This window comes from Pempheris klunzingeri, chromosome 3 (genome assembly GCF_042242105.1).
Source record: "Pempheris klunzingeri isolate RE-2024b chromosome 3, fPemKlu1.hap1, whole genome shotgun sequence".
Taxonomy (NCBI): domain Eukaryota; kingdom Metazoa; phylum Chordata; class Actinopteri; order Acropomatiformes; family Pempheridae; genus Pempheris; species Pempheris klunzingeri.
In genome coordinates, this window is record NC_092014.1 from 1,361,374 (window position 1) to 1,386,637 (window position 25,264).

General features: G+C 44.8%; 3 protein-coding genes across 3 annotated transcripts in view; 2 read left to right on the forward strand and 1 right to left on the reverse strand.

Annotated features, from left to right (window-relative positions):
* acaa1 (acetyl-CoA acyltransferase 1) overlaps positions 1-5,278 on the forward strand; it is a 9,938-nt gene extending 4,660 nt beyond the window's left edge. The window contains exons 8-13 of the mRNA XM_070855578.1: positions 741-931; positions 1,009-1,188; positions 1,995-2,050; positions 2,621-2,766; positions 2,860-2,991; positions 4,913-5,278. Of these exons, the coding sequence (XP_070711679.1) occupies positions 741-931; positions 1,009-1,188; positions 1,995-2,050; positions 2,621-2,766; positions 2,860-2,935 (649 nt within the window). The 3' untranslated portion in view covers positions 2,936-2,991; positions 4,913-5,278. The remainder of the gene's footprint in view (positions 1-740; positions 932-1,008; positions 1,189-1,994; positions 2,051-2,620; positions 2,767-2,859; positions 2,992-4,912) is intronic.
* A 3-nt stretch (positions 5,279-5,281) lies between these two features.
* On the reverse strand, positions 5,282-15,526 carry esf1 (ESF1, nucleolar pre-rRNA processing protein, homolog (S. cerevisiae)). Its single transcript, XM_070855404.1, has 14 exons — positions 15,474-15,526; positions 12,757-13,145; positions 11,880-12,214; positions 11,311-11,424; positions 10,949-11,058; positions 10,011-10,163; positions 9,813-9,927; positions 8,575-8,767; positions 8,267-8,488; positions 7,794-7,921; positions 6,916-7,006; positions 6,460-6,557; positions 6,212-6,358; positions 5,282-5,750 (listed from the first exon to the last, which is right to left on the reverse strand). The coding sequence occupies exons 2-14, from the start codon at positions 13,124-13,126 to the stop codon at positions 5,439-5,441; spliced, it is 2,388 nt and encodes a 795-aa protein (XP_070711505.1). The 5' UTR covers positions 13,127-13,145; positions 15,474-15,526; the 3' UTR covers positions 5,282-5,438.
* A 984-nt stretch (positions 15,527-16,510) lies between these two features.
* Positions 16,511-23,657, forward strand: ndufaf5 (NADH:ubiquinone oxidoreductase complex assembly factor 5). Its single transcript, XM_070855639.1, has 11 exons — positions 16,511-16,869; positions 17,353-17,393; positions 17,498-17,561; positions 18,139-18,186; positions 18,350-18,453; positions 19,346-19,385; positions 20,133-20,330; positions 20,680-20,740; positions 21,559-21,642; positions 22,304-22,386; positions 23,423-23,657. Exons 1-11 carry the CDS (start codon positions 16,585-16,587, stop codon positions 23,507-23,509), a joined length of 1,095 nt encoding a protein of 364 aa, XP_070711740.1. The 5' UTR covers positions 16,511-16,584; the 3' UTR covers positions 23,510-23,657.
* The last annotated feature ends 1,607 nt before the right edge of the window (positions 23,658-25,264 follow it).

Genomic DNA, 25,264 nt, shown 5'->3' on the forward strand with positions numbered 1-25,264 from the left:
CTTCAGACCCTTCACTTCAAATGTGAATACAGTCTGTCAGAATAATGAGGAACGTTTAGTTTAAGTACTAAAAGAGTCACTGGTAGGTAGTAAAAGTGTTGGAACTGGTCCAGTAGATCACCTCAGCCAGCAGCCACCAAACGGGCTGCAATGGCTGCAACGTGATCCTTTGGGACAACTGCACCTGATCACAGTAGGTCCACTAAAAGAGCTTGTTTGATCCACTGACAGGCTCAGAGTGTTATTCTAAGTGTGTGACAGCATCATGGAAAGGATCCCTACAGAGAGAGACCTGGAAGATCCTTTTGGTTTAACCACAAACAGCACACACACCAGACTACATTCACTAAAACAGGGATTTTAGAGAACAGGACACAGGAGCTGCTGCTCTGCTGCTGCCTCCATCAGTCAGTTAGTTTTGACTTCTGTGTTTTAAAGGATTAGGTCAGATCCAACACAATGTTTGTGTAACACACAACAACACAAACTAACTAACCGATCAAAGCAGCAGTAGACCAGAAGCTACCCTGTAAAATCCCTGTTTTAGTGAATGTAGTCTGGTGTGTGTGCAGAGAGCGATAGAACACTCTGAGCCTGTCAGTGGATCAAACAAACACTTTGAGAGAGGTGATCTACTGCCAGTCATTCAGACACCAGGATGTGTAAAACTAGGCCCTGGGTTTAGAAACACTGAAGTTATCCTTTACTTTCTGATAACCGCCCCCCCCCCCTCCCTACAGAGCCGCCCGGGCGCAGAGCAGCGGTCTGTTCCAGCAGGAGATCGTTCCCGTCACCACCAAGGTCGTGGACGAAGAGGGTAAAGAGCACCAGGTGACGGTCTCTAAGGATGAGGGGATCAGACCGGGAACAACTCTGGCAGGACTCGGCAAACTCCGACCGGCCTTCAAACCTGACGGCAGCACCACAGCAGGTGCGCCTCCAGCCGCCCCCCCCCAGGTGGACTGATGCAGCTCTCGGTCTAACGCGCACACACTCGTCCTGCCGCAGGTAACTCCAGCCAGGTGAGCGACGGAGCGGCGGCCGTGCTGATTGGTCGCAGGTCTGCAGCGGAGGCTCTGGGTCTGCCCGTCCTGGGAGTCCTGAGGGCCAGCGCGGTGGTGGGGGTCCCCCCTGACGTTATGGGCATCGGACCAGCGTTCGCCATCCCCGCAGCTCTGGAGCAGGCTGGTGAGTAACTAAGTACATTTACTCGAGTACTGATTTTATTAAGCCATCAGCACTATATAACGTCATTAACATTAAAACAATTAAATATATGAATCCAATAATATGAATATTATTGTGAAATACTTTTACTACATAGAATATATTTTGATGCTGTTCTATCGCCTCCTTCAAAACTCCATTGACAAAATCAGTGATTTTAGCTCACAGGACACAGGAGCTGCTGGTCTTGATTGGTTAGTTTGCTTGTGTTGTTGTGTGTTACACAAATGTTGTCAGAAGCAAACTCACCCTTCAAAACACAGAAGTCACACAATAACTCAAACACACTGACTGATGGAGGCAGCAGCTCCTGTGTCCTGTTCTCTAAAATCCCTGTTTTAGTGAATGTAGTCTGGTGTGTGTGCTGTTTGTGGTTAAACCAAAAGGATCTTCCAGGTCTCTCTCTGTAGGGATCCTTTCCATGATGCTGTCACACACTTAGAATAACACTCTGAGCCTGTCAGTGGATCAAACAAGCTCTTTTAGAGGACCTACTTACGCTGCAGCTCGTTCTGTAGCAGCAAAACTTGAAATAATAATAAGTTCCTTCAAGGACAGACTCAGTTTTATGAAGCTGCAGTTCAGAGAGAAACAATTTGAGCTGTTGACTCTCTGTTTTAAATTTTTATTCATTTAGCATTTTTAAAAATTCTAATTAGGGTAAGCAATATTAATAAAACTATTTAATTTCAGTTTAAATCAATCAGCTTGGATTAACTCAACAGAGAACAGTTGTTAACAGAAATCCATGTGCTTCCCCCCGTCAGGACTGACCGTGGCGGACATCGACGTGTTTGAGATCAACGAGGCCTTTGCCAGCCAGGTGAGCTCACACCTAAATGTCGGTTATGTCCACCAGGCTGATTTAGTCGCCATCACTTATTAAAGAAAAGCGTCATCTGTTAAAAATGTTCTGACGAGAAGTGAGTGTGTGAAAGAACAGTCGGCGTCATGTCGATGTTTTGGACGTTAAGTTTAATTTTGCTGTTACACCGCTTACTTCAAAGATGCCAGACTCCATTGAAAAAAGCAGTGATTTTACCTCACAGAACATCAGAGCTGCTGATCGACTGCTGCCTCCATCAGTTAGTTTGTTTGTGTTGTCGTGTGTCACACAAACATCGTGTTGGATCCAAACTGACACTTTACGACACTAAAGTCACACAATAACACAAACTAACCAACTGATCAAACCAGCTGCCCCCATGTAAAATGACTCTTTTTGTCAATGGAGTCTGGTGTTGTCCGTCATTGTAAGTTGAGTATCTTTGGCTATTTGACTGGATAACGAGACACTTGGAGACGTGACTCTTTATAGACCAAATGAACAATCGATGAATTGATAATTAAAGCAGTCGTTGGTCTTCTGATGGGACCCTGTCTTCCTGCCCAGGCGGTCTACTGTGTGGAGAAGCTGGGAATCCCTCCGGAGAAGGTGAATCCTAACGGCGGAGCCATCGCTCTCGGCCATCCCCTGGGCTGCACCGGGGCGCGGCAGGTGGTGACGCTGCTCAACGAGCTCCGGCGGAGAGGCAGGAGGTCGGTCTCGCCTCAGACGCTCGCCACGCAACACTTGTTTAGAAACAGGCGACTTTTCTCACCTCTGCGTCTCGTGTGTTCTCCTCCCTGCAGGGCGTACGGCGTCGTGTCCATGTGCATTGGGACCGGGATGGGCGCCGCTGCCGTCTTCGAGTACCCCGGGCCGTAGGAGCAGAACGCTAATCGACACTTCACTGTGATTAAAACCCCTTTCAGACGCCACAGGTGATCCTCTTTCCGCTTCTTCACCCACGGGACGGCCGCACAAAACACCTGTTAGTTTTCTCCTTCAGTCCACATCCTGCTCTCACGATGCGTTCAGGGTCTCCACTTGTTTTCCTTCACTTTGGTCGCTAAGATCTTTCATGCAACCATTTCAGGAATTCTTTAAGTATAAGATGAGGAGAAAGATCTAAGTTCACATCTTAAAACAATAAAATTAAATAAATTCAAGTGCAAAGTGCCATGAAAACCTTAACTTAAGGAGTTTTGTGCCTCCAGCCTGAGACTTGAAATGCTTTTGCTTAAGGATTTTTTTTTTTCCAAGTCTGTCTAAAACAAAAAAAGCCAACTAAAGTCAGTTGACTTTAACCATGATCCTTCCCTTAACCTAACCAAGCTCGATTGGGGAATTAGCCCTGAAAATAAATACATTTTTCCACCCAGATTTCCAGTAATTTGTGATGATCGCTGGTATTTTATCCTAGAATGATGGTTCAAAATGGTTGGTGGGTACAAACACGTTCAATAGATCAACTTTAACGGGCTGCACCTGATCACAGTAGGTCCACTAAAAGTGCTTGTTTTAGCCACTGACAAGATCCCTACCGAGAGAGAAGATCCTTTTGGTTCAATCATAAACAGCCGTTATATCGCTCTCTGCACACCCACCAGACTACATTCACTAAAACAGGGATTTTAGAGAATCAGAATGTGGGAGCTGCTGCTCTAAAGCTGCCCTGATTACTTAGTTAGTGTTACCCAGACATCACTTTCAGACCGAACTAACCCTTAAAACACCAAAGTAACACAATAAAACAAACAAGCAAACTGATCGAGGCAGCGGTAGACCAGCAACTCCTGTGTAAAATTCCCGTTTTTGTCAATGGAGTCTGGTGTGTCTGCAGAGAGCGATATAAAGGCCGTTTGTGATTATTGGGAAATCCAAAATGTTTTGTACCCACCACTCATTTAGACACCAAATATACCAAAATAGGGTCCAGGTTTGAAAATACTGAAGTTCCCCTTTAGTGTATCTTTACACAAACTGTTTTTGTTTGAAGACAGACTTGAAAAACGTGACCTGAGTCCTTTAACTGCACGTCTCAGTAAACATCCGTCACCTCACTTGTGTCTTTCCGGTCTGCCTGCTCTCTCACATGCCAGAGGCACGACGACGGGGTGAGCGTTACTAAATAAATAACGGTACACAAACACCTGACAGGCCGGCTGTTTGAACAGTCAGTCAGTGTTCCAGGTTCCAGTCTGAAAGGGGCTTTAGAGGGTTTGAAGGAACCTTTACATTAATCTCCCACTGATCTAATGCTGCTAATAAAATACCAGGTGATTGAGTGCCTTTGATTTTATGTTGCTAATCAGGTTTTTTCCAGATTTGTCCTGCTTTAATTGCACCAGGCCACACTGTTGTGTGCTGCGTTTAGAGTTGATAGTCTCACATTAAAGAGGAACTTTGGTATTTTTAAACCTGGGCCCAATATGTGTTACTGTGTGTCACACAAATATTGTCTTGGGATCCAAACTAATCCTGAAAAGTCACACAACAGCACAAACACACTAACTGATGGAGGCAGCAGCTCCTGTGTCCTGTTCTCTAAAATCCCTGTTTTAGTGAATGTAGTCTGGTGTGTGTGCTGTTTGTGGTTAAACCAAAAGGATCTTCCAGGTCTCTCTCTGTAGGGATCCTTTCCATGATGCTGTCACACACTTAGAATCATTTTTGGGACCCAGGTTTAAAAAATACCAGTTATCCTCTAAATGCCCCACATTAACAGTTTTAACGGAGGCTTTTATTGTGAAACAACTGTCCTTTAAGACAAAACATGGTCCTATTCTGCACCGCTTGGTTTTTATCTGTGTTAAACAGAAGCTAATGTGACTTCCTGTGCATGTTTGTGTCAAATCAAAGGACCAAACCAAAACAGCGACGGGGCCTCATGCAAGAATCCTTTTCACGTTGGGATCCTCAGGAGCTGAGACTTTCCTCTGTGTGGATTGTTTGTATATGACGACATGTTGGAGCCACTGTAGATGAATGAATGACTTACTGAGCTGGTTGAAAGATCTATGAAGGTGAATTATTGATGTGATGTTAAAGTGTGACTGGACTGGTGCTGCTGAATTTAAGAGGATGATCCGAGTGGTTCTTTGCATGAGGCCCAAACATCGCTGTGATGTGCCTGAATGACTTTTACTGAGGAGCTGTGAAGAATTCCTCCAAAGTTCTGACTTTCTATGTGTAGAAACTGTGATAATAAAACATTTTGACATCTGAGGCTGCAGGATTCAGTTCTTTTTACTACAAATGTGGGATTTTCACATAAAAAGCCTGATGTCATCAGGAGAAACCAGACGGATGTCATGTCTCCAGCAGCGTTTCTGTTTTTAGTCCGTCAGGAAAGTTTGTCTTTTCTTGCAGAAACCTTGAGTCGAACCTACGTGAGCTTCGGTTTCTTCCGAGCCTGAAACTGCTGCGTTTTGCTTTTAATCGACTTGACGAGCAGAGACAGGCTGGGGTCCATCGCTTTCTTGGAGTTAACTTCCTGTTGTGTGGCGGCGGTGGTGATGGCCTCCCCCTGTGTGAGCGTGTCCTCCTTCCGGCGCAGCTCCTCCTCCTCCCGCCTGCGCTGCTTCTCGGTCTGGATGCTCTGTGTGGCTTTAGTCTTCTTGTAGCTCGGGTGGGACGGGTCCAGGTTGAACAGGTGGGAGGTGAACATGGCCTGGAAACGGGGGTCCTGGACATCCACCTGGACGCACAGACAGACAGACAGAAGGTTTGTGTCAGAAGTGACCTGCAGAGACTTCCTGCACACTGATAATCCATCTGGATCAGTTACGGTGTTTGTGACCTAAATATCTACACGTGAGCTGAATAACTAACTTTTAAAGTGTCCAGAGTTGGAGTTCTACCTACAGCACATGGGGCCCTTTCCTTTCTGACTGGGAACTGAATGCATTATATTCATCGACGCTCTCTTCAAATCCACCAGACTCCATTCACAAAAGCAGTGATTTTACCTCACAGAACACAGGAGCTGCTGCCTCCACCAGTTCTTCTAACTGTTAGATGTGAAGACACACTCATATCTGCTTAAAACTACATTACAGTGTGTTGTAGCCATTGATTCATGCTTAGAGAAGCTAAATGAGTTTCTGTGTGGCTGACACACACAAGCACACACACACACACACGCACACACACACACACCTGGAAGTGGTCGTCCTGCAGCGGCTCCTCGCCCTTCTTCAGCAGCCTCTTCCTCTTCTTCTTGCTCAGGTTCTGCTGCTCCACGATCTTGTCGTAGTTGAAGTGTTTGTGTTTGTCGTCGTCCTCCATCAGCAGAGCCATCTCAGCCTGCACACACACACACACACACACACACACACACAGGTTTACATGTTTAGGCTTGAAGAAGTCAAAGTCAGTGAGCATAAACGAGGCGATTCCACTCCGACCTTTTGTCTCTCCAGCTCCTCTTCCTCCTCGGCTGTCCGCTCCTCTTCCTCCTGCTGCTGCTGCTTCTTCTTCTTCCCCTTCGGTGTCTTCTTCGTGTCTGCAGACACATCAGACAACAGAGTCTCAGTGAGGTCAGAGGGGATCCGTCTACTTCCTGCAGCGTTACGCTCACTGATGCTAACAAGCTAACGTTAGCTTGGAGAGGCGTAGCCACACACTGCAAGCAGAGGCTCTGACGGCGCCCCTGTTGCTATGGTTACTCCAGTCGGCGCATTAATCTAGACGGTGAACTGACCGGAACTACTTAGCAGGCGTCCATTATCACTTTTTAACAGACACCCAGCGGCCAATCAGAGCCCAGGATTCACCCAGTTCTGCCCCCCGATGGTACCAACACGCCCCCTGCTATGGCTCCCGACTGATTGTTTGATTGATTGATTGATGGTATTGATCACCTGCAGCAGCAAACTCCTCGGCGAAGAAGGGGTCACTGAGGTCGACGTCCGGAGGAAGCTCGTCCTCGCTCTGCTCTTCCTCGGCCCCGCCCTGACAGAGGAGCACAAACTGATTAGTAACAGTAATAACCAAACTCACACAGGATCAATAAGTCTGATCAGCGGGCCTTAAAATGAAGATGATAAGTTTTAAATATTTGTCTTTATTACAACATTTTTTCTTCTTCTACTGTTGCTATCTTGCTGCTGTAAAATGCAAATTTACCCCGATGGGGATCAATAAAGTCCATCTTATCTTAGACTACATATAAAAGAACTATAGTTTGTTGCATATATGAAATTATAGAACTACAAAAAGAAATCTGTTGACATTTTATTGCCGTTATAACGAAGGAAAACAAACACTGGCATGTAAAGGCCTTTTCAAAATAAAACACAGAACGCCTTATTTGTGGAAGATTAATAAAAGTAAAAGTAGTCGACTTTGACAGAAGTAAAACATAAAGCTGCAGCCTAACAGCTTTAACATGAGTAACATAATAATAGTCCAGCGTTATGCAGATGTGACGCATATTTATTAAAATCAGTAGCACCTTGATCTCCAAAATAAGAGGTGTTACTTTACTTTGAAAGAAAAAATAAATATAAAAATAGCCGTTATTTTTTCCACATGATTGTTTTTTTCAGAGCTGAAGGGAGCCAGTGTAGAGGGTTGCCGCCGTCTGCCCTAGTGAATAACATTTTTTATTGTGATATTCGATGTCATTACGTCCTTATAATCTAACAATCTAATAATCAGTCGTGTTTTCAGCAGCGTCGCCACTTCCTGAAACCCCGGGGAGCGTTTTATGGTCACCTGTCTGTGTTGTTCCACTCACCTGTTTCCTCTGAGATTTCTTCTGCTTCTTCTTCCCTTTCTTCTTCTCCAGGAACTCCTCCCAGGGCGTCAGCGTGTCCTTCCCCTCCAGCTTCTTCTTCACCAGCTGCTCCGTCGTCTCCCTCAGCCCTGCAGACAAACAAGACGCACATTTAGAAAACTAAAACCAAAAAAAGCTCCCGCTGCAGCTAACTGGGGGCCGTTTACCGCTGCTCTTACATTCAGACGTTCATCTCCAGCACTTTAAGAGCAAGTCATTCACCTGTTCAGCTAAAAACTGAGAACAATTATTAGAATAAAAGGCTCTAAATGACTTTATTCTTTAATATCGCCTCATTTCAAACTCCATTAATACCATTATAATACTATTTACACTAACAGTATTAATATTTCAACTAACAGTTTAAGTATTTCTAAGAGGATTTTTATTGCAAACTCTAATTAAACAGTGGTGGTGAAAACGCCCCCTCCTACCTGGCACCCAGGTGATCTCCATCTCCATGTCTTTGTCCTCCTGCAGCTTCTTCTCTTTGTCCTGGATACCTTTCAGCAGCCCTCTGTACATGGAGATCTGCTCCTCGCTTTTCTTCTTCTTCTTCTTCTTCTGCTGCTTCTTCTTCTGCTGCTCTTCCTCCTCCGGGGGCTCCTCCCTCTCCACCTCCACCTCCACCTCCACGGCGTCTTCGGCCTGTTTTGCTACGACACGAACAAGACATCACACCTCAGACCTGCTGCTCCACCTCAGCGCAGAACAAACAGAGAGGCTGTTACGACCGTCTCACCTCCTGCTGTGCTGCCGTTGTCATCTCCAAACTCCTCCTCCTCCTCCTCTTCTTCTTCTTCTTCTTCTTCTTCTTCTTCGCTGGAGGAGGCAAGGTAGGCGTTGAAGTCCATGTCCAGCAGCTCGCTCTTGTTAAACTTCCTGTTGAGGGCGGTCACACGGTCGTGGTCCGTCTCGTCCCACGTCAGCTGCACCTGATTGGTTAAACAAAGACCCAGAAGCATCAGTGTTTCTATTCCTGTCACACTAAAAGATTCCATCAGAAAGAGACTTTTATTGTGAAATATCTGAACAGGAAGCATCGAGTTTAACAGAAAGGACAAAACACGTGGAGTTAAGGTGAGTTAGGGTTTCCTTAAAATAAAATCAGTTGCACAAAACACCCTTAAGTATTCCTTTAGATATTTAAGCTTTTCTTTTCATCTTAATCTTACACTTAAGGAAGTCCTTAACCTGCTGCACAAAAAGACCTTAAACTAAAAACTAAGGATTAAATCTTAATGCACCTCTGACTCTGTCTCAGCTGCAACACGGCCGAGTTCATGGCAATAACAGAAAGTTAAGCATCCTGAGAAGAAGGCGTTTGATGTCAGTTTTAGTTTGTGCTTCCCGTTATTGTTTTCCTCCAGACGTTTAACTGTTTCCTCGTCTGTACAATCCGCTTTTTTGTCTTCTTCTTTGACTACAGGCCAACTTTGTGAATCAGTCTCAAAGGAAACTGTAGACTTGTTACGGCTGTAAAATCTCTTTTAAAAAGCACTAAGTCTCTTATCGCCTTCCCTTAACTACGGAAACCTTTTAAGGGATTCCGTGTAGCACCCTTAAGGGAAGTCTCTCGGCTAAGGAGAGCTTAAGCCTTTTGGCCCCAGGAAGCAGACTGAGCACAGGTAAGAGCAGCCACACGGCTCAGGTTAGGGAGTCTCACCTGTTGTTTCTGGGACAGTAAGAACAGACACTCACTACAGTTTCAGTGTCTGCACCTGTAGAACACTTCCTGTATCACTGTCAAATTAAAAGCCCTGTAGTGTTTCAGTGGACAGGATCCATGCATGCATGCTTAGCCGCACAGGTAAAGGTAGGCAGTGTGAGCCGGCCTTCTTCTGTTTAAAAGAGAAGCTGTGACGTGACTGTTGTCCTGAGTCAGTGCTGAGGTGCTTTTATTATCTTCTACCTACAGTTTCAGTTGTGTTTTATGCGCCTGTGAAGCTCTTTGAACTGAACCTCACTCCGTCTTCGTACCTTTGATGTCGTCGTGGCGGTCGAGGTGAACAGTTTGGGCGTGTAGGCCGAGAGGTTCACATCCGTCGCCACGTCTTTGGGCTCGTCCTCAAACTCGACGTCGTCGGGAATAAACCTGTCCGGTGGAGGTTTGGGTTCACATTCATTCCTTTTCCAGATCTACGCTTACATTTGTGTGTTCACGTCGTCTCGTCTTACCGGAGGTCCAGGACGGAGCAGCTGCTCTCGTACTCGTAACCGTCACACTCCTGGTAGATTTTAGCGGCGGTGTCGACGGAGTCACACTCCACCACGGCGTAGAAATACTTCAGCCGCTTGAACTGGTAGTCACGCCTCTTCTCTCTGTAAACCCTGAGAGGAGACACACACTCCACCAGTCAGAGGAGTGAATGTGCAAAACCACTATTTGAAGATGAGGAGCTTTTTGCCTTTTTGTACTTATTTGATTTCATCTGTTAGCCACTATTTCCCTGTTATCACTTTGTATTTAACGTTTGTATTGTTGCGCCAACTTTGAACTGTACTCTGGCAAAGCAATTTCCTTCGGGATCAATAAAGTTGATCTTATTCTTCTTCATGTGTGCATTACCTGTGGCAGAATTACACATTACAGACGCTGACATGACATCTTCCAACAGAGAGTCAGGACCTGAGCTACGCTAACGCCCGGTCGCAGGAAGACCAGCAGGATGAAATGAGACTCTGTCCACGTCTTCACACACACCTGGTTTCATCCCGGCAGACGGTACAGACGATAGAAATTATACTCTTCCAGGTTTCTTCCTGTTAAAGGGGAGTTCTTCCTCCACTGTGTCCTAATATAACATCTGATGCTGCTCATCCTTCATGTTGAACTCCTCAATCGTTTGGTCTGAGCTGCTCTTTATGGAAAGAGTCTTGAGAGAACGCTGTTATCAAGTGTAGCTCTATAAATAAAGATTGATTGACAGGAAAGAAGACGATGGTCGTATAAACTACTACAATTTTAAATAATTTAACAACTATCATGACTCATCCGCAGTGGCAGCCATCTTGAAACCTCAGAAAATGAAACCACAACTAAATGTGTGACAACAGGTGTGTGTGTGTGTGTGTGTGTGTGTGTGTGTGTGTGTGTGTGTGTGTGTGTGTGTTACCTCTCCTCCTCGGTGTCGTCCTCTGAGTCGGAGGGCAGAGCTCTCAGCTCCAGCGGCCCCTGAGTCTCCTCCACCTTCAGCCTCTCCTTGCCGAACTCTGATGGGTAGATCTGGACAGTACCCAGCATGCACTGCTGTTAAGTCTCTCTCACAGACAACATCCTCACACTGATGAAAACAGTCTGAACTCCCTCTCACTCTGCTTTTAAAAATGGCGGCTGAAATAAAATAGTTCTTCAGCGCTGCAAACCCCACCCACAAAGCTCCTGTGTTTTTGAAAAGTACCCCCCCCCCGAGCTGGGACTTCTAGGGGATAAAACATCAACCCAAAGATTATTTTAGGCAGCTGTGGTTTACTTTACCTTGACTGACAGCACGGCGCCCCCTTTGGGGCTGAAGGAGTTCAGCAGAGCCAGCAGGTCCTTGGCTCTCATGCGGTCCCAGTCCATGTTACAGACGGCCAGGCGGGCAGAAACCTGACACACACACACACACACACACACACACACACACACACACACACACACACACACACACTCAATAGCAAGTACGCCAAGTCCAGACTGCGGAGGACGGTCACTCTGCATGTAGAACGGCTCTGAATCCATTAAAATACACATTTACAATAAAACTAAATATGATATTAAACACACCTCTGCCTCGTTTGTTTCCGCTTTAAAAACCACAGATTTACACAACATTTAAAACATTTCTTTTTTAGGACACATGCTGTCAAATCGACCACAGATTTGAAAATTTAAAAACTATAAACTAGCATAAAAGTCTTAAAACTACATCCCGTAACGTGTTTTCTAAATTAAAACTGTTCTTTGTGCCGCTGGCTGGACTGAAAAGCATTCTGGGATACGTAGTCTATCAGAAGTCCACACAAGTCACCACCTGATGCATCCTGGGTAAAATGGGCCCGTACCTCATCGCCTCGCGGAGCGTCTTTGCACAGCTCTCCCCAGTCATGTTCGATCTCCTCTTCCTCTTTCCTCAGGATGTCGGCCACATCGTCGTCGTCATCGTCGTCTTCGTCAGAGCTGCTCTCGATGTTTCCCTTCCCTCTGGCCAGATCCGGCCCGCTGTCACTGTCCTCCTCCGAATCCGGACCGGACTCCTCCTCATCGGATCCGCTCGCAGCATCGCTCTCCTCTCCTGCATCATCTTCCTCCTCACTGCCGCCTGTGATGCTGTCTCCCTGGTCATCATCATCCTCCTCCTCCTCTCCCGTTTGCTGCTGCTCATCATCATCTTCCTCCTCTGTGGAAAATGATAAAAAAACATCACTGCAATGAACGTCACTTCTGGCTCCAGTAAACACAAGATGGCGACACCCGGAGCCAAACCTGAGGTCTACTTCTGACACACAGTCTGCCAAGTACAAGTACCTTTACTCCAGTACTAAGTATTAAGTATTCTTGTACTTCCTACGTCTGAGATTGTACTTTTCATTGCTCCACATTCATCTGACAGCTGCGTTACTTCACAATCACTTCTGGCTAAAAAAAAACCCAAGATGGCGACGGCCATGAAGTCAAACGTGAGGCTTCAAAACAGTCTGTCAGTTCTAAGCTTCTAAACTTTGCCCTCATAGTGACATCAGCATCATCAACCTTTTTACTGTGCTTCTTCATCGAGTTCATACAGAGACGACATACACACACACACACGTACATGTCAAAACTAACGGGATCATTTTGGAATATTTAACGCTTTAGAAGAACTAACAGAGCTGTGTTTTATTTACTTCATGTGTTGTGACAATGAAAGTCTACGGAGCTGACAACAGAACACCTCCTCACCCTCCTCAATGACTCTGACGCCTCGTTCAGGCGGCTCCGCTTTAGCTCCTGTTCCTTTCTTCCCGTCTCCATCAGCCTTCAGCTTCTCCTTCACCTTTTTCCCCTCCTTGCCCCTCACACCGTCCTCATCGTCCTCCTCCTCTGAGTCGGAGAGCTGGTAGAAGCGCTTCAGGTCCTCCGTGGAGGTGTGGTTGATGGGGCGGCCCCGCTTGTCCACCGTGTACTTCACCTTGAAGCGCTTGTCGTGGAACATGGACTGGAAGCGCTTGTCGATTTTGATCTTGCGTTCTCTCTCCGGCATTTCCCAAAACCTGGGGTCCTTCTGCACCCGGAGGAAGCGCTCATCGCTCTGCTGCTTCTTTTTGGACATCACGGCGGCCAACTCCAACCTGACGAATAGAGACAGGACACGTGGTTTAGACTTGATCCTAAAAGTTATGTGGCGTTAAATGTATGTATGCACTTATCAAATAATGACGCTTTGACTTTTTTCCAGACTTTCTGTTAAAACAGAGGTTTTTCTGTGAATATCTACAGAGGAGAGTTTAGCTCCTAGTTTTAGTCTTGCGACACACTTCCTGTCTGGTTCAGTTTCATTGTTTCTAACAGCTGTTTTCTGACATGTAGACGACTTGAGTTTCACAACATTTCACACCTTTTTTTCCATCACATGTAACAGAAGAAAAGAACGTTCACATTTCTCGACCAAGTTACCGAACACTGTATGTTTAATGATAAAAATAATCAGGTATTGAGTCGGCACAAGCATTAAAAACTATTCTGAAGAGACACATAACCGTAATAAACAACTTAGGGCGCTTTCACACCAGAGCTGTTTGGTCCCCTTTAAACGGACCAGAGTTCCGCCTGAAAACGTGGGTCTCAGTTCGCTTGCAAGTGAACCCTGGTGCGGTTCGCTGACAGTGGGAATGCAAACGGACTGTCCAGCGAACCAAAGAGAGGAAGTGAATTCAAGTACATTCGTCTCATGCACAGAGCAACGTGCTGGACAGCTCGCTGCCTCGCCTGCTGCTCATACGGGGCAGCTTCTTGTGAAAAACCAGTTAGGTTTGAACACCAAAGTAGAAACAGAAACCCGTAGAGTGCATAAATTTGGTGTAGCTCCACTTTTTGTTTTTGTGGTTGAAGGGGATGGATTTCTGTTTTCGGTCCTGGCCAATCGATGAGCCGGGTGTTCTTCTTCCTCGTGCTTTTTTTTTTTCTTACACCGCCCCAAACGAGCAGCTGTTGTAACTGCGTGACGTTGTCCCGGCGGTTTGGTCCACTTTCAAAAGTGTGACAGTGAACCAAACCAAATGAAGGTGTGACCATCCTGCTGTGAAAGCGCCCTTAGCGGTCCAAAGATGTTACCTACACACATTTAATCTGAACGGATGGAAATTGTGATTTTCATCAATTTTTCCATCATAATTATGTTAAACGTTAAGAGAATCAACTGGACAGCCGAAGATATGGTAATCATACAACATTAGAACACGAGTAACTGATGGTTACTGATGTGAGCCATAGTCTATGGGCTGAAAATGTATTGATGAGTAATGTGGTGATCGATCACCGGCTTAGTTACTCACCAAGTAACGTTAAACCAACAGATTTTCTGCCTCCAGCTTCTCGGATGTGTTTGTGCTGTTTTACAGCTCAATGACTTAAACTTTACCTGAGCAGTTAGACTTTATTCTAAATAAAGAAGAAACATTCATATTAATCAATATTAATGAGTTTGGGGGCATCATAAAGGATGCAGTGAAGGTTTATTTATTGTCTATTTGTGTATCATGCATCTGTTTTACATAGCTTTTGGTTTTGTATGGCTAAGAGATTTCTAATCTCAGTGGGACTTCCTGGTTAAATAAAGGTAAATAAAACATAAATAAAACACAACGCTCTTTTACTTCTAAACTCCTTATGCTCCTTTTTCTACGTGTTACAGTTAACACTGGCTAATAACCTGGTTAACACTGGTTAATAACCTGGTTAACACTGGCTAATAACCTGGTTAACACCGGCTAATAACCTGGTTAACACCGGCTAATAACCTGGTTAACACCGGCTAATAACCTGGTTAACACCGGTTAATAACCTGGTTAACACCGGCTAATAACCTGGTTAACACCGGCTAATAACCTGGTTAACACCGGTTAATAACCTGGTTAACACCGGTTAATAACCTGGTTAACACCGGTTAATAACCTGGTTAACACTGGTTAATAACCTGGTTAATACCGGTTGGGTTAACACTGGTTAATAACCTGGTTAACACTGGTTAATAACCTGGTTAACACCGGTTAATAACCTGGTTAACACTGGTTAATAACCCGGTTAACACCGGTTAATAACCTGGTTAACATCAGTCATCAGTCATTAGCTGCAGCTGCTCCTGATCTGCACTCAGACCCGTAAATGACCACAAAATGAGTTGGACAAACAACAGTTGGACAGTTTTGGACGCTGACGGCTGAACTGTGGTGATAAATAACTGTTAGAACTCGGAGAAGTTTAAATCATTAATGTCTGAAATATGTTTCCCGGCGGCTCCTCACATGTAAACAAAATGGAGAAGACGGAGAGTGACGGCGGGAAAACCAGGAAGCGGCTAACTGACACTAAAATAAACACACGATATATTAAAAAATACATGATAAATGCGTTAAAGACAACCTTTTATATTCACAAAAATCGTAAAAGTTTACCGATACCTCTCTGCGCTTCTGCCACACGTGTTTTCCCGGCATGCACCTCTGCCGTGACCTCCGCCTCTTCCCGCCCCTTTGAGTTACGGCGAGCGAAAAGGGACAAACGGAGGAAAACGCGCAACGACAATAGAGGAACTTTAGAAATCAGTTTATGGCAGACAGAACTTCTGAAATACGACCTTTGCTCTGCCTGTTAATTATTATAATATATATATTAAATCAACTTCACATTGTTTGTATCTAAGACCAAATAGTTTTAATATTATTACATTTTCTCTAATTAATAAATACTCATTTACAAATAACAAAAACAAACTACTGTATTTTGTGGAAACAGCCAATAATAAGTTAAATTAATTTATATTTTTCAGTGAGGCATTATCTAATATTTTTATTAGTGTAATGCCTTCAGGCTAGTTATTTTCTAATGTAGTAGGTATAACTAGTAACAAGAGACATTTTGTGGTTCTAGCTTTTCTAATTCATTATTCTATTTAATGTGAGACATTTCCTTTTTTTTCTGTCATACCGACCTGAAATTCAGAAACATTTATGATGATAATAATAATGATAATAATAATAGTAATGAGAATAATGTTAGTAGTAGTAATTATTCATTTATTTATCTTATGTTCCATCTTGTTTTTAATGTTTTTGTGTTTATTTTATGTCTATTTAATGTGGTCATGTCATTTCAAAGGAGCTGTACATAAAGCATTATTACTATTATTATTGTTATACTACTACTACTACTAATAATAATAATAATAAATATGATAATAATATATTATTTAAATATAATAATAAATATTATAATTATTATTGTCATATACATAATTAAAACAAACAACCATGAGATGAACCACAGTTAATAATCATTATTTATTAAAGTAGTACTTCAGTATTTATTCAGAAGTGTCATTAGTACCTGAGGTTTGTAGTTCTGAGTCCGGATCCAGACTGGCATCCAGTTCCACAGTTTCCAGTCAGCCTAACAGGATCCAGTTCCGTGTTTTCCTCCCGGAGGTCACCCAGAGGAGGACAGGAAGTGTCTCATAACACCTCCATGTGATCCGGAGAGTCTGTGCTGTGATCGGGACCCTGAAGCAGCACCATGAGGACCGGGGTGGCCCTCAGAGTCCTGCAGAGGCTTCAGGGAGCCGGATCCGCTCCCGCTGGCTGGGCGGCAGGCTGCAGCGGGAGCCGGATCCGGTCCCCCTGCTGCTGCTGCTGCTGCGGAGCCCAGACCGGGTCACCGCGGCGGGCTGAGCCCCGCAGAGGGCTCTCCGCGTCGGCCAGGGGAACCATGAACGTGTTCAACAGGGAGATGAAGAAGAGGCAGAAGAACTGGGCCGCGGGCCTGCAGGACGGACACCAGTACGACTACCTGAGGGACGAGGTACGAGCACAGACTCTCTAGTGTCCAGCAGGGGGCGACTCCACTGGCTCCAAACAGGAAGTGTGATTGGATGGAAGTCAATGAGGAGACTTGTCTCCTGGTTTATCAGCTCAGTGAACAGTTTCTGCTCTCAGTCTCTAGTTTACTGTCTTCTTCAGTTCATTTAGTTTATTTAAGTTATGGTCCATTTAGAGGACATCACACTTCTGGCTGCAAAAATCCAAGATGGCGACGCCCAGAGAGCCAAACTTGAGGCTTCAAAACTGCAGTGGACGAACCAATAGGTGTCGTCCCCAAACTAATAAACAGGTGTCAGCACAGGTAGATGTGCAGAGTTATGCAGTGCGTTCAAACAGCATGAGGGGAATAACAGATACAGACAGGTGGAATAGTGCAATGAGGTAAAATCAATCAAATGTTCACTGTCAGAAGGCTGTTGTATAAAAACAGGTTCAACTAATAATGTGTGACTGTGAGCTGCAGGTTGGCGGTCGGGTGGCAGATCGGGTCTATGACATCGCCAGGTGAGTGTTCTGATGTGTCCCACAGGTATGTACGCAGGGTTCACTGTCCGGCTTTTCTTCTGCTTCCTTCTCCAACGCTGTGCCCTCCTCCTGTCTCCCCTCAGGACGTTTCCTCTGGCTCTGGACGTCGGCGGGGGAAGAAGCCACATCGCACAGCATTTAAGCAAGGTAGGCTCTGTCCCATTATTCCCATTCATTGTAGCTCAGGGCTAACAGGAAGTTAGCAGTTAGCTCAGGGCTAACAGGAAGTTAGCAGTTAGCTCAGGGCTAACAGGAAGTTAGCTGGATCAGCAGACCTGAGATGCTAGCCCTCCACGCTCCATGGGCCCAACGATGCGGAAGATCCAGGTACTTTTATACCCAGGAAGTCAAACTTTTTGACTTCATGCGCCACAGAGCCTCCATCTTTACACATCCATGAGTAAGACTGTTTAATATCTGACTATCTGACATTCATTATTTTAGATTTCTAGGCCATATATCTTCATCTTTATTGCATTTATACCGTTAATTGCTGCCACACCATGTGGCCTAAGGTGTATATTCAGTTTTTACATACAATAAGTCAGTTCAAAGTGCTTTACATGAAGCATTAAAAGGACGTTTAAACACAAAACAATAGAAGATGAACACAAGCTGAAATAGAACAAGACAAATAGAGAATTATAAGAAGAACCTCCTGTGAAGGTAAACGTCTCTTCAGGCTTCTCGGACGTTGAGCTGACTTTGCCTGTTGGTGTTTCAGGACGTGGTGGAGCGTTTGTTCCTGACCGACACCTCCGAGAAAACTCTGGTGAGTGTTGGAGCTAAACGTAGACTCTGTAAAGTCTGTTAGTAGATGAACGGATGGATCCAGGTGGAGGTGATGACAGACACGCCAACATTAGAGACGCTGTGTTTACCTCCACTGATTGGTGGTGCTGATAAGCGTCTGTTTTCGTGGCTCTGATCTTCAGGAACTGAGGCGACAGAGCGAGATCCCGACTCACTGCGTCGTCGCCGACGAAGAGTTTCTGCCGTTTAAAGAAAACACCTTCGACCTGGTGGTCAGCAGCTTGAGGTGAGTGACGTTATTAGTATTTCTCACACCCCCTTTTTACATCAAACATGTTTCAGCATGTGGTGAAAGTTTCCCTTAGAAGTGGTTTCAGTGTTTATGAGGTTTTCACATATCTGAACAATTCAACATGAAAATATGCCTGAAAATCAAATCAAATAATAATAATAAAACATAACCAATGAACATATCACATTTCCTATTTATGTGGTCTCACTTTAAAGCTCCTCTCTGTTCATATCCTGGTATCTGATCACACCTGATCACAGTAGGTCCACTAAAAGAGCTTGTTTGATCCACTGACAGGCTCAGAGTGTTATTCTAAGTGTGTGACAGCATCATGGAAAGGATCCCTACAGAGAGAGACCTGGAAGATCCTTTTGGTTTAACCACAAACAGCACACACACCAGACTACATTCACTAAAACAGGGATTTTAGAGAACAGGACACAGGAGCTGCTGCTCTGCTGCTGCCTCCATCAGTCAGAGTGTGTTTTTGTGGGGCTGATTTAAAGGGCTAGTTCAGATTCAACACAATATTTGTGTAACACACAATGACACAAGCAATCTAACCAACCAAGGCAGCAGTGAAGCGGCATCAGGACATCAGGATATATAAGTTTAAAAGTACTGGAGTCGTTCCTAAACCACCTCAGTCACCGGCAGTCCAGTTCCTTTCTAATTAAATGATGATTTAATTATTAATGCTGAATTGAATTGAACTGAATTGTCAAGTGTCACATCTGTAGCGGAGTATTTTCCTTACGTTTCCTTGTATTTCAGTAAATACTTGAGGAACTAGTCTGGTGATGGCGGTCGCAGCACCACTTCTGTCGTAGCTCACGTTTTAAGGTTTCCTGTATCCAGTCTCACCTGTTGTTCCCTCTCCTTCCAGTCTGCACTGGATAAACGACCTGCCCGGAGCCCTCAGACAGGTGAGAGTGGGATTGTTTGTCTGATGATCTCCCACAGGAGGTCGTAGGTTCCTGCGTTTCGAAATCAGTTGGTCACACGATGCGACATTTAGTCACATCTAGTCGTCGTTTATTTGCGGTGATAAAAAGACATCCTTTTAGCAAAAAGCCCTTCAGTTGATGGTTCTGTGTTCAGCCTGCGAGGCTCACGTGGGTTAGCTCACCTGCTGACACCGTCGTCACATGAAGCTCCTGTCCTGCATGTGTGGATGGGAGCAGGAAGTGAGACTGAGGGAAACCTGCAGCACTGAGTTCCACCTCATGACGTAGAAAGAAGAGAGCTGGTGTGAGTGAAAGCAGCGGTTTGATAACTAACAAGCTAATCAAAAGAATGGCTGGAAAATTCAGACATAAGGGATTCGTACATGAGTCCGTGCAGAGGTTCAGCAGGCTGGAGCACAATCGTATAAACGTAAGACGAACAGCCGTTAGCAGCTTTAGCTCCTGCTCGCTGTGCTGACTGGACGTCTGAGCTTCCTGCTGCTGAATCAGTCTGTCGCTGAGCTGCAGCTCTAATTTCGGAGGCCCTTCCTCCGCCACTCTCGTGTGACTAGCTCGCTAGCTTTAGCCTGGTGGATCACTCAGGCCATTTATTACCGTCCTCTGACGGCCACAGACTGAAATGAGAGTCTCAGTAAATATTAAAACTTGTAAAATAAGTTGCGTACCTGCCTTTAAGCCCACTGACGGCCCTCCTCCTCCGCTCAGATCCACCAGGTGCTGAAGCCCGACGGGGTGTTCATCGGGGCCATGGTGGGCGGGGAGACCCTGTACGAGCTGCGCTGTTCCCTCCAGCTCGCCGAGACCGAGAGGGAGGGCGGATTCTCCCCCCACATCTCCCCCTACACCGCCGTCACCGACCTGGGCAACCTGCTGGGCCAGGCCGGCTTCAGCATGCTCACTGTGGTGAGAAACACAGCAGCACGAAGCTTCTTCCCTTCATCTGGTGGATCTAGTTTCATATCTGCAATAAACAAAAGATAAAAACACAGAATTAGATGAAAGATGACTAATATGTAATTATACACTGTATGTAATGATCTGTTTAACTCACTGCAGCAGAAATGGAGATTGAATCTGAATTAAATATATTTTAAAACTTACTCTATGAAATAAATGTGCTGCAGAGACGACAACTAGATAAATGATTGGTGACTATGTGGGCATGTATCCATAGAGACAATAAAAACCTGCACTTTAGCTGCAATGGAAATACACTGAGACTGAAATACGAGATACTGTCTCTCTGTTTCAGGACATCGATGAAGTTCAGGTTCACTATCCAGGAATCATTGAAGTCATGACGGATTTACAAGGTATGAACTGAAACCTGGGCCATATATGTACGTATTTTGGTGTCTAAATGACTGGAAGGTACAAAACAACATTGTCTGACAGCATCATGGAAAGGATCCCTACAGAGAGAGACCTGGAAGATCCTTTTGGTTTAACCACAAACAGCACACACACCAGACTACATTCACTAAAACAGGGATTTTAGAGAACAGGACACAGGAGCTGCTGCCTCCATCAGTCAGTGTGTTTGTGTTGTTGTTTGTTCCACAAACATGAGGTTGGATCCAAACTGAACCTTTAAAAAACACCAAAGTCACACAGTAACACAGACACTCTGACTGATGGAGGCAGCAGCAGAGCAGCAGCTCCTGTGTCCTGTTCTCTAAAATCCCTGTTTTAGTGAATGTAGTCTGGTGTGTGTGCTGTTTGTGGTTAAACCAAAAGGATCTTCCAGGTCTCTCTCTGTAGGGATCCTTTCCATGATGCTGTCACACACTTAGAATAACACTCTGAGCCTGTCAGTGGATCAAACAAGCTCTTTTAGTGGACCTACTGTGATCAGGTGCAGTTGTCCCAAAGGATCTGGCTGAGGTGATCTACTGGACCAGTTCCTACACTTTTACTACCTACCAGTCACTCACTAGACAGAAAGCTATTAATTTTCTGAACCCTTTTACATTTTTTAAACTTTTTATTGACACTCCAGAGATTGTGATGAACTCTTTTGTGTTAATTCCACTAGACTAAAATATGTTTAATTAAAAACGTGGCAGATGAATCCTGAATCTAAAATGTTTTTCATGTCTGATTTGCTCCCCTCTGTGTCCGTGTGCTGCAGGTATGGGGGAGAGCAACTGTGCCTGGAACAGGAGATCACTGCTGCACAGAGACACCATATTGGCAGCAGCTGCTATTTATAAAGGTGAGAGAGCTGCTTCACAACACTCCTATGAGGAAGCATACAGCAACCAATTTATTCCTCATTTTGGTGTCACGGCTGCCACTTCAGAATATATTTCTGATACTTCTCTTTTCTGATATCTGATGCTGCTCATGACTCTTGAATCTTTAATGTTGAACTCCTGAATCGTTGGGTCTCTCTCTAATTAAAGAGTTTGTTCTAGACCTGCTCTTTATGCAAAGCGTCTGGAGATAACACCGTGATGAACTGGTGCTGTGTAAATAAAGACTGACTGAGCTCATCTTTTGTTCACCATCAAACTGACACAAACCTAAAATAGGCACATTTCTGTCAGTGCTCGGACTTTTATCTTCCTCTTCCCTAAACACAAGCTGCAGTCCTTCGCACACACACACACACACACACACACACACACACACACACACACACACACACGCCACTTGTTTCTCTGTTTGCGTGATGTCATCTTCATGGCCTGCTGTAGCTTAGCACGAAGACGGGGAGCAGAAGATCAGCTTTGCTCCATGGAAAGTTAAAGCACAGAGATAAAACCTCTCAGCTCCCAAAATGTTGAACTGTTTCTTTATCTGCAGCTGGATGGCTTGTTGGCCGCTGGTTATTCTTATTATTTATAACGTCTGTTGGTTTGAAAATGTTTCAGAGATGTACGGCAGTGAGGACGGGTCCATCCCTGCCACCTTCGAGATCCTCTACATGATTGGCTGGAAGCCTCATGACTCTCAGGTGAGTCAAGAGTCCTGCAGAAATAAATAAGCTGTGAATACAGGATCAGCACGGTGCTCGAGGTTCTTGTCTATTTTATATTTTACTCAGTTTTTTGGTACCGACTGTTTTTCAACTGAGTTCAACTGTGTATTAAACAGTCTGGACAGGATTATTATGTTCCTTTAAAAGGAGAATCTGGGCTCTATCTGTCCACATCCTGGTGTGTGAGTGACTGGTAGGTAGTAAAAGTGTTGGAACTGGTCCAGTAGATCACCTCAGCCAGCAGACACCAAACGGGCTGCAATGGCTGCAACGTGATCCTTTGGGACAACTGCACCTGATCACAGTAGGTCCACTAAAAGAGCTTGTTTGATCCACTGACAGGCTCAGAGTGTTATTCTAAGTGTGTGACAGCATCATGGAAAGGATCCCTACAGAGAGAGACCTGGAAGATCCTTTTGGTTTAACCACAAACAGCACACACACCAGACTACATTCACTAAAACAGGGATTTTAGCTCGTAGAACACAGAACTTTGTGTGACTGGAGCTGTTGGTCTACCGCTGCCCCCAATCAGCTCTTTGTTTGTGTTATTGTGTGACTTTGGTGTTTTGAAGGTTCAGTTTGGATCCAATACAGTACTTGTGTAATACACAATAACACAAACAGCAGCAGAACCAGACCAGCAACTCCCATGTTCTTCAAGCTAAAATCCCTGTTTTAGTGAATGTAGTCTGGTGTGTGTGCAGAGAGCGATATAACGGCTGTTTGTGTGGTTTGGTGGCTGCTGGCTGAGGTGATCTACTGGACCAGTTCCAACACTTTTACTACCTACCAGTGACACTTTTCTGCACCAAGTACTTATACTTTTAACACTTTAACTTGTGCTAAAAACCTTATTAGTTTCTTTCTGTTTATTCTAAATAACCAGGAACATGACAGTGAAGCACAATCAGACACCACTGCTGGGTTTTATCCATCAGATCCTGGAGCACAGGAGACATTTTTGTACAGAAAACTGGATGAACCGTTTAAATGTTGTCGTTTGTTTCAGGCCAAACCAGCGAAGCGAGGCTCGGCCACCGCGTCGTTTGGGGATTTATCAAAGATCAGCCAGCCAACCGACACAAACAAGCCATAGGAGCATCTGAGGCGAGCCACAGCTGGCACACTGCAGACTGTACATACGATATTTTATTTAAACAGCCGTGTTTTGTAGCTGGGTGTAAAGTATGTAGGCGATGAGATGTGATGTTATTCTCTGGAATAAAGTTGAGCCGTGAAAACAGCGTCGATACAACATCCTCTTTCTACTCAAAAATAAAGGTTGACTCATATTCCCAGAAGGGTTGGGGGGGGGCTAGCAGAGCTGTAATGCTGCAGAGGACACATGGAGAGAAAACTAACTCTGGGATGGATGAACGTTTTGCTCAGACATCAGGGTGAAGTGTGATAAAGCCGCTCTGAAACAGATCCTGTGCACCTAAAAGCCTCTGTAGTCTTGTGTGTTAGCGATGTAATCGATTAGCTGTCAAATGTTAAATTGATTCAGGCTCAGATTGTTAATCTGAGTGTGTGACAGCATCATGGAAAGGATCCCTACAGAGAGAGACCTGGAAGATCCTTTTGGTTTAACCACAAACAGCACACACACCAGACTACATTCACTAAAACAGGGATTTTAGAGAACAGGACACAGGAGCTGCTGCTCTGCTGCTGCCTCCATCAGTAAGTCTGTTTGTGTTACTGCGTGACTTTGGTCTTTTAAACTAAGAATCAGTTTGGATCTAATATAATAATTGTGTAACTCACAATAACAAACAAATGTATTGATGGAGGCAGCAGCAGAGCAGCAGCTCCTGTGTCCTGTTCTCTAAAATCCCTGTTTTAGTGAATGTAGTCTGGTGTGTGTGCAGAGAGCGATAGAACGGCTCAAGTTCTGCATCACAAATACTTGGTGCCTTTTATACTTTGATTACATTTTACTGATACAAACCTCTGTAGTTTTACTTCACTAAACTCTAACTGCAGGACTTTCAAACCACTGGTTAACACGTTAACCCGTCTGTGTTACAGCTCCAGTGTGCACAGACACAGTTACAGTATCAGAGGAATATCCCACAGTACATCAACACAGAAAGTCCCAATTTCAGGCAAACTGGGTGGAAAAGAAATGGTGCGACGCGTCCTGCACAGCTCCAGAGCTCCAGTGAAAGCAGCTGGGAGTTTATCTAACAAGTAAAAGACATAATTCAACATCAACTGGGTGCACACACGGCGACAAAACACACAGTTGTGTTCAATAATAAGTGATTACAAGTGTTGACTTCCTGGGTGTGATGTGAGTTACCACAGAAACAGTATGTTCCACTTCCAGCCACAACTATATTAGTCATAACTTCCTCTGGGTTAAAAGAGGACGGCGTGCTGGTGGTGTCTCAGAGAACAGAGTCCGCAGGCTGCAGAGATGCTGCTCCACCTCTGCTTTCTCCTCACTGGGTGCGTCTGTCACGGCTCTGCTGGTAAGAACGTCTGATTCTAACATCTATTTTATGGGAATTATTCGTCGTTCATTTGCCAGAACAAACTGCTTTGTGACAAATGGTGTGTGGATAAAGAGCAGCCACCAGCCACAGAGGGGGGAGGGTTTAACCCCCCCAGAGGAGGACGGACTGCTTGTTATGTGGCCTTCAGGTGACACTGAGAACGAGGTTTGTTTGACGAGGACGCAACAGGAGTCCTCTCTTGTGAAATTTCCTCCATTTCTGCTGATTTCTTTTGGCTGGATGACGATGAAAAATGTCGTAAATGTTTTATGGAGGGAACTTTTTTTTTTATTGCAGATTTTCTCTGCCAGGCTTCAGGAAAGAAAGCAGAATATTTAGTCTGAGCTGTA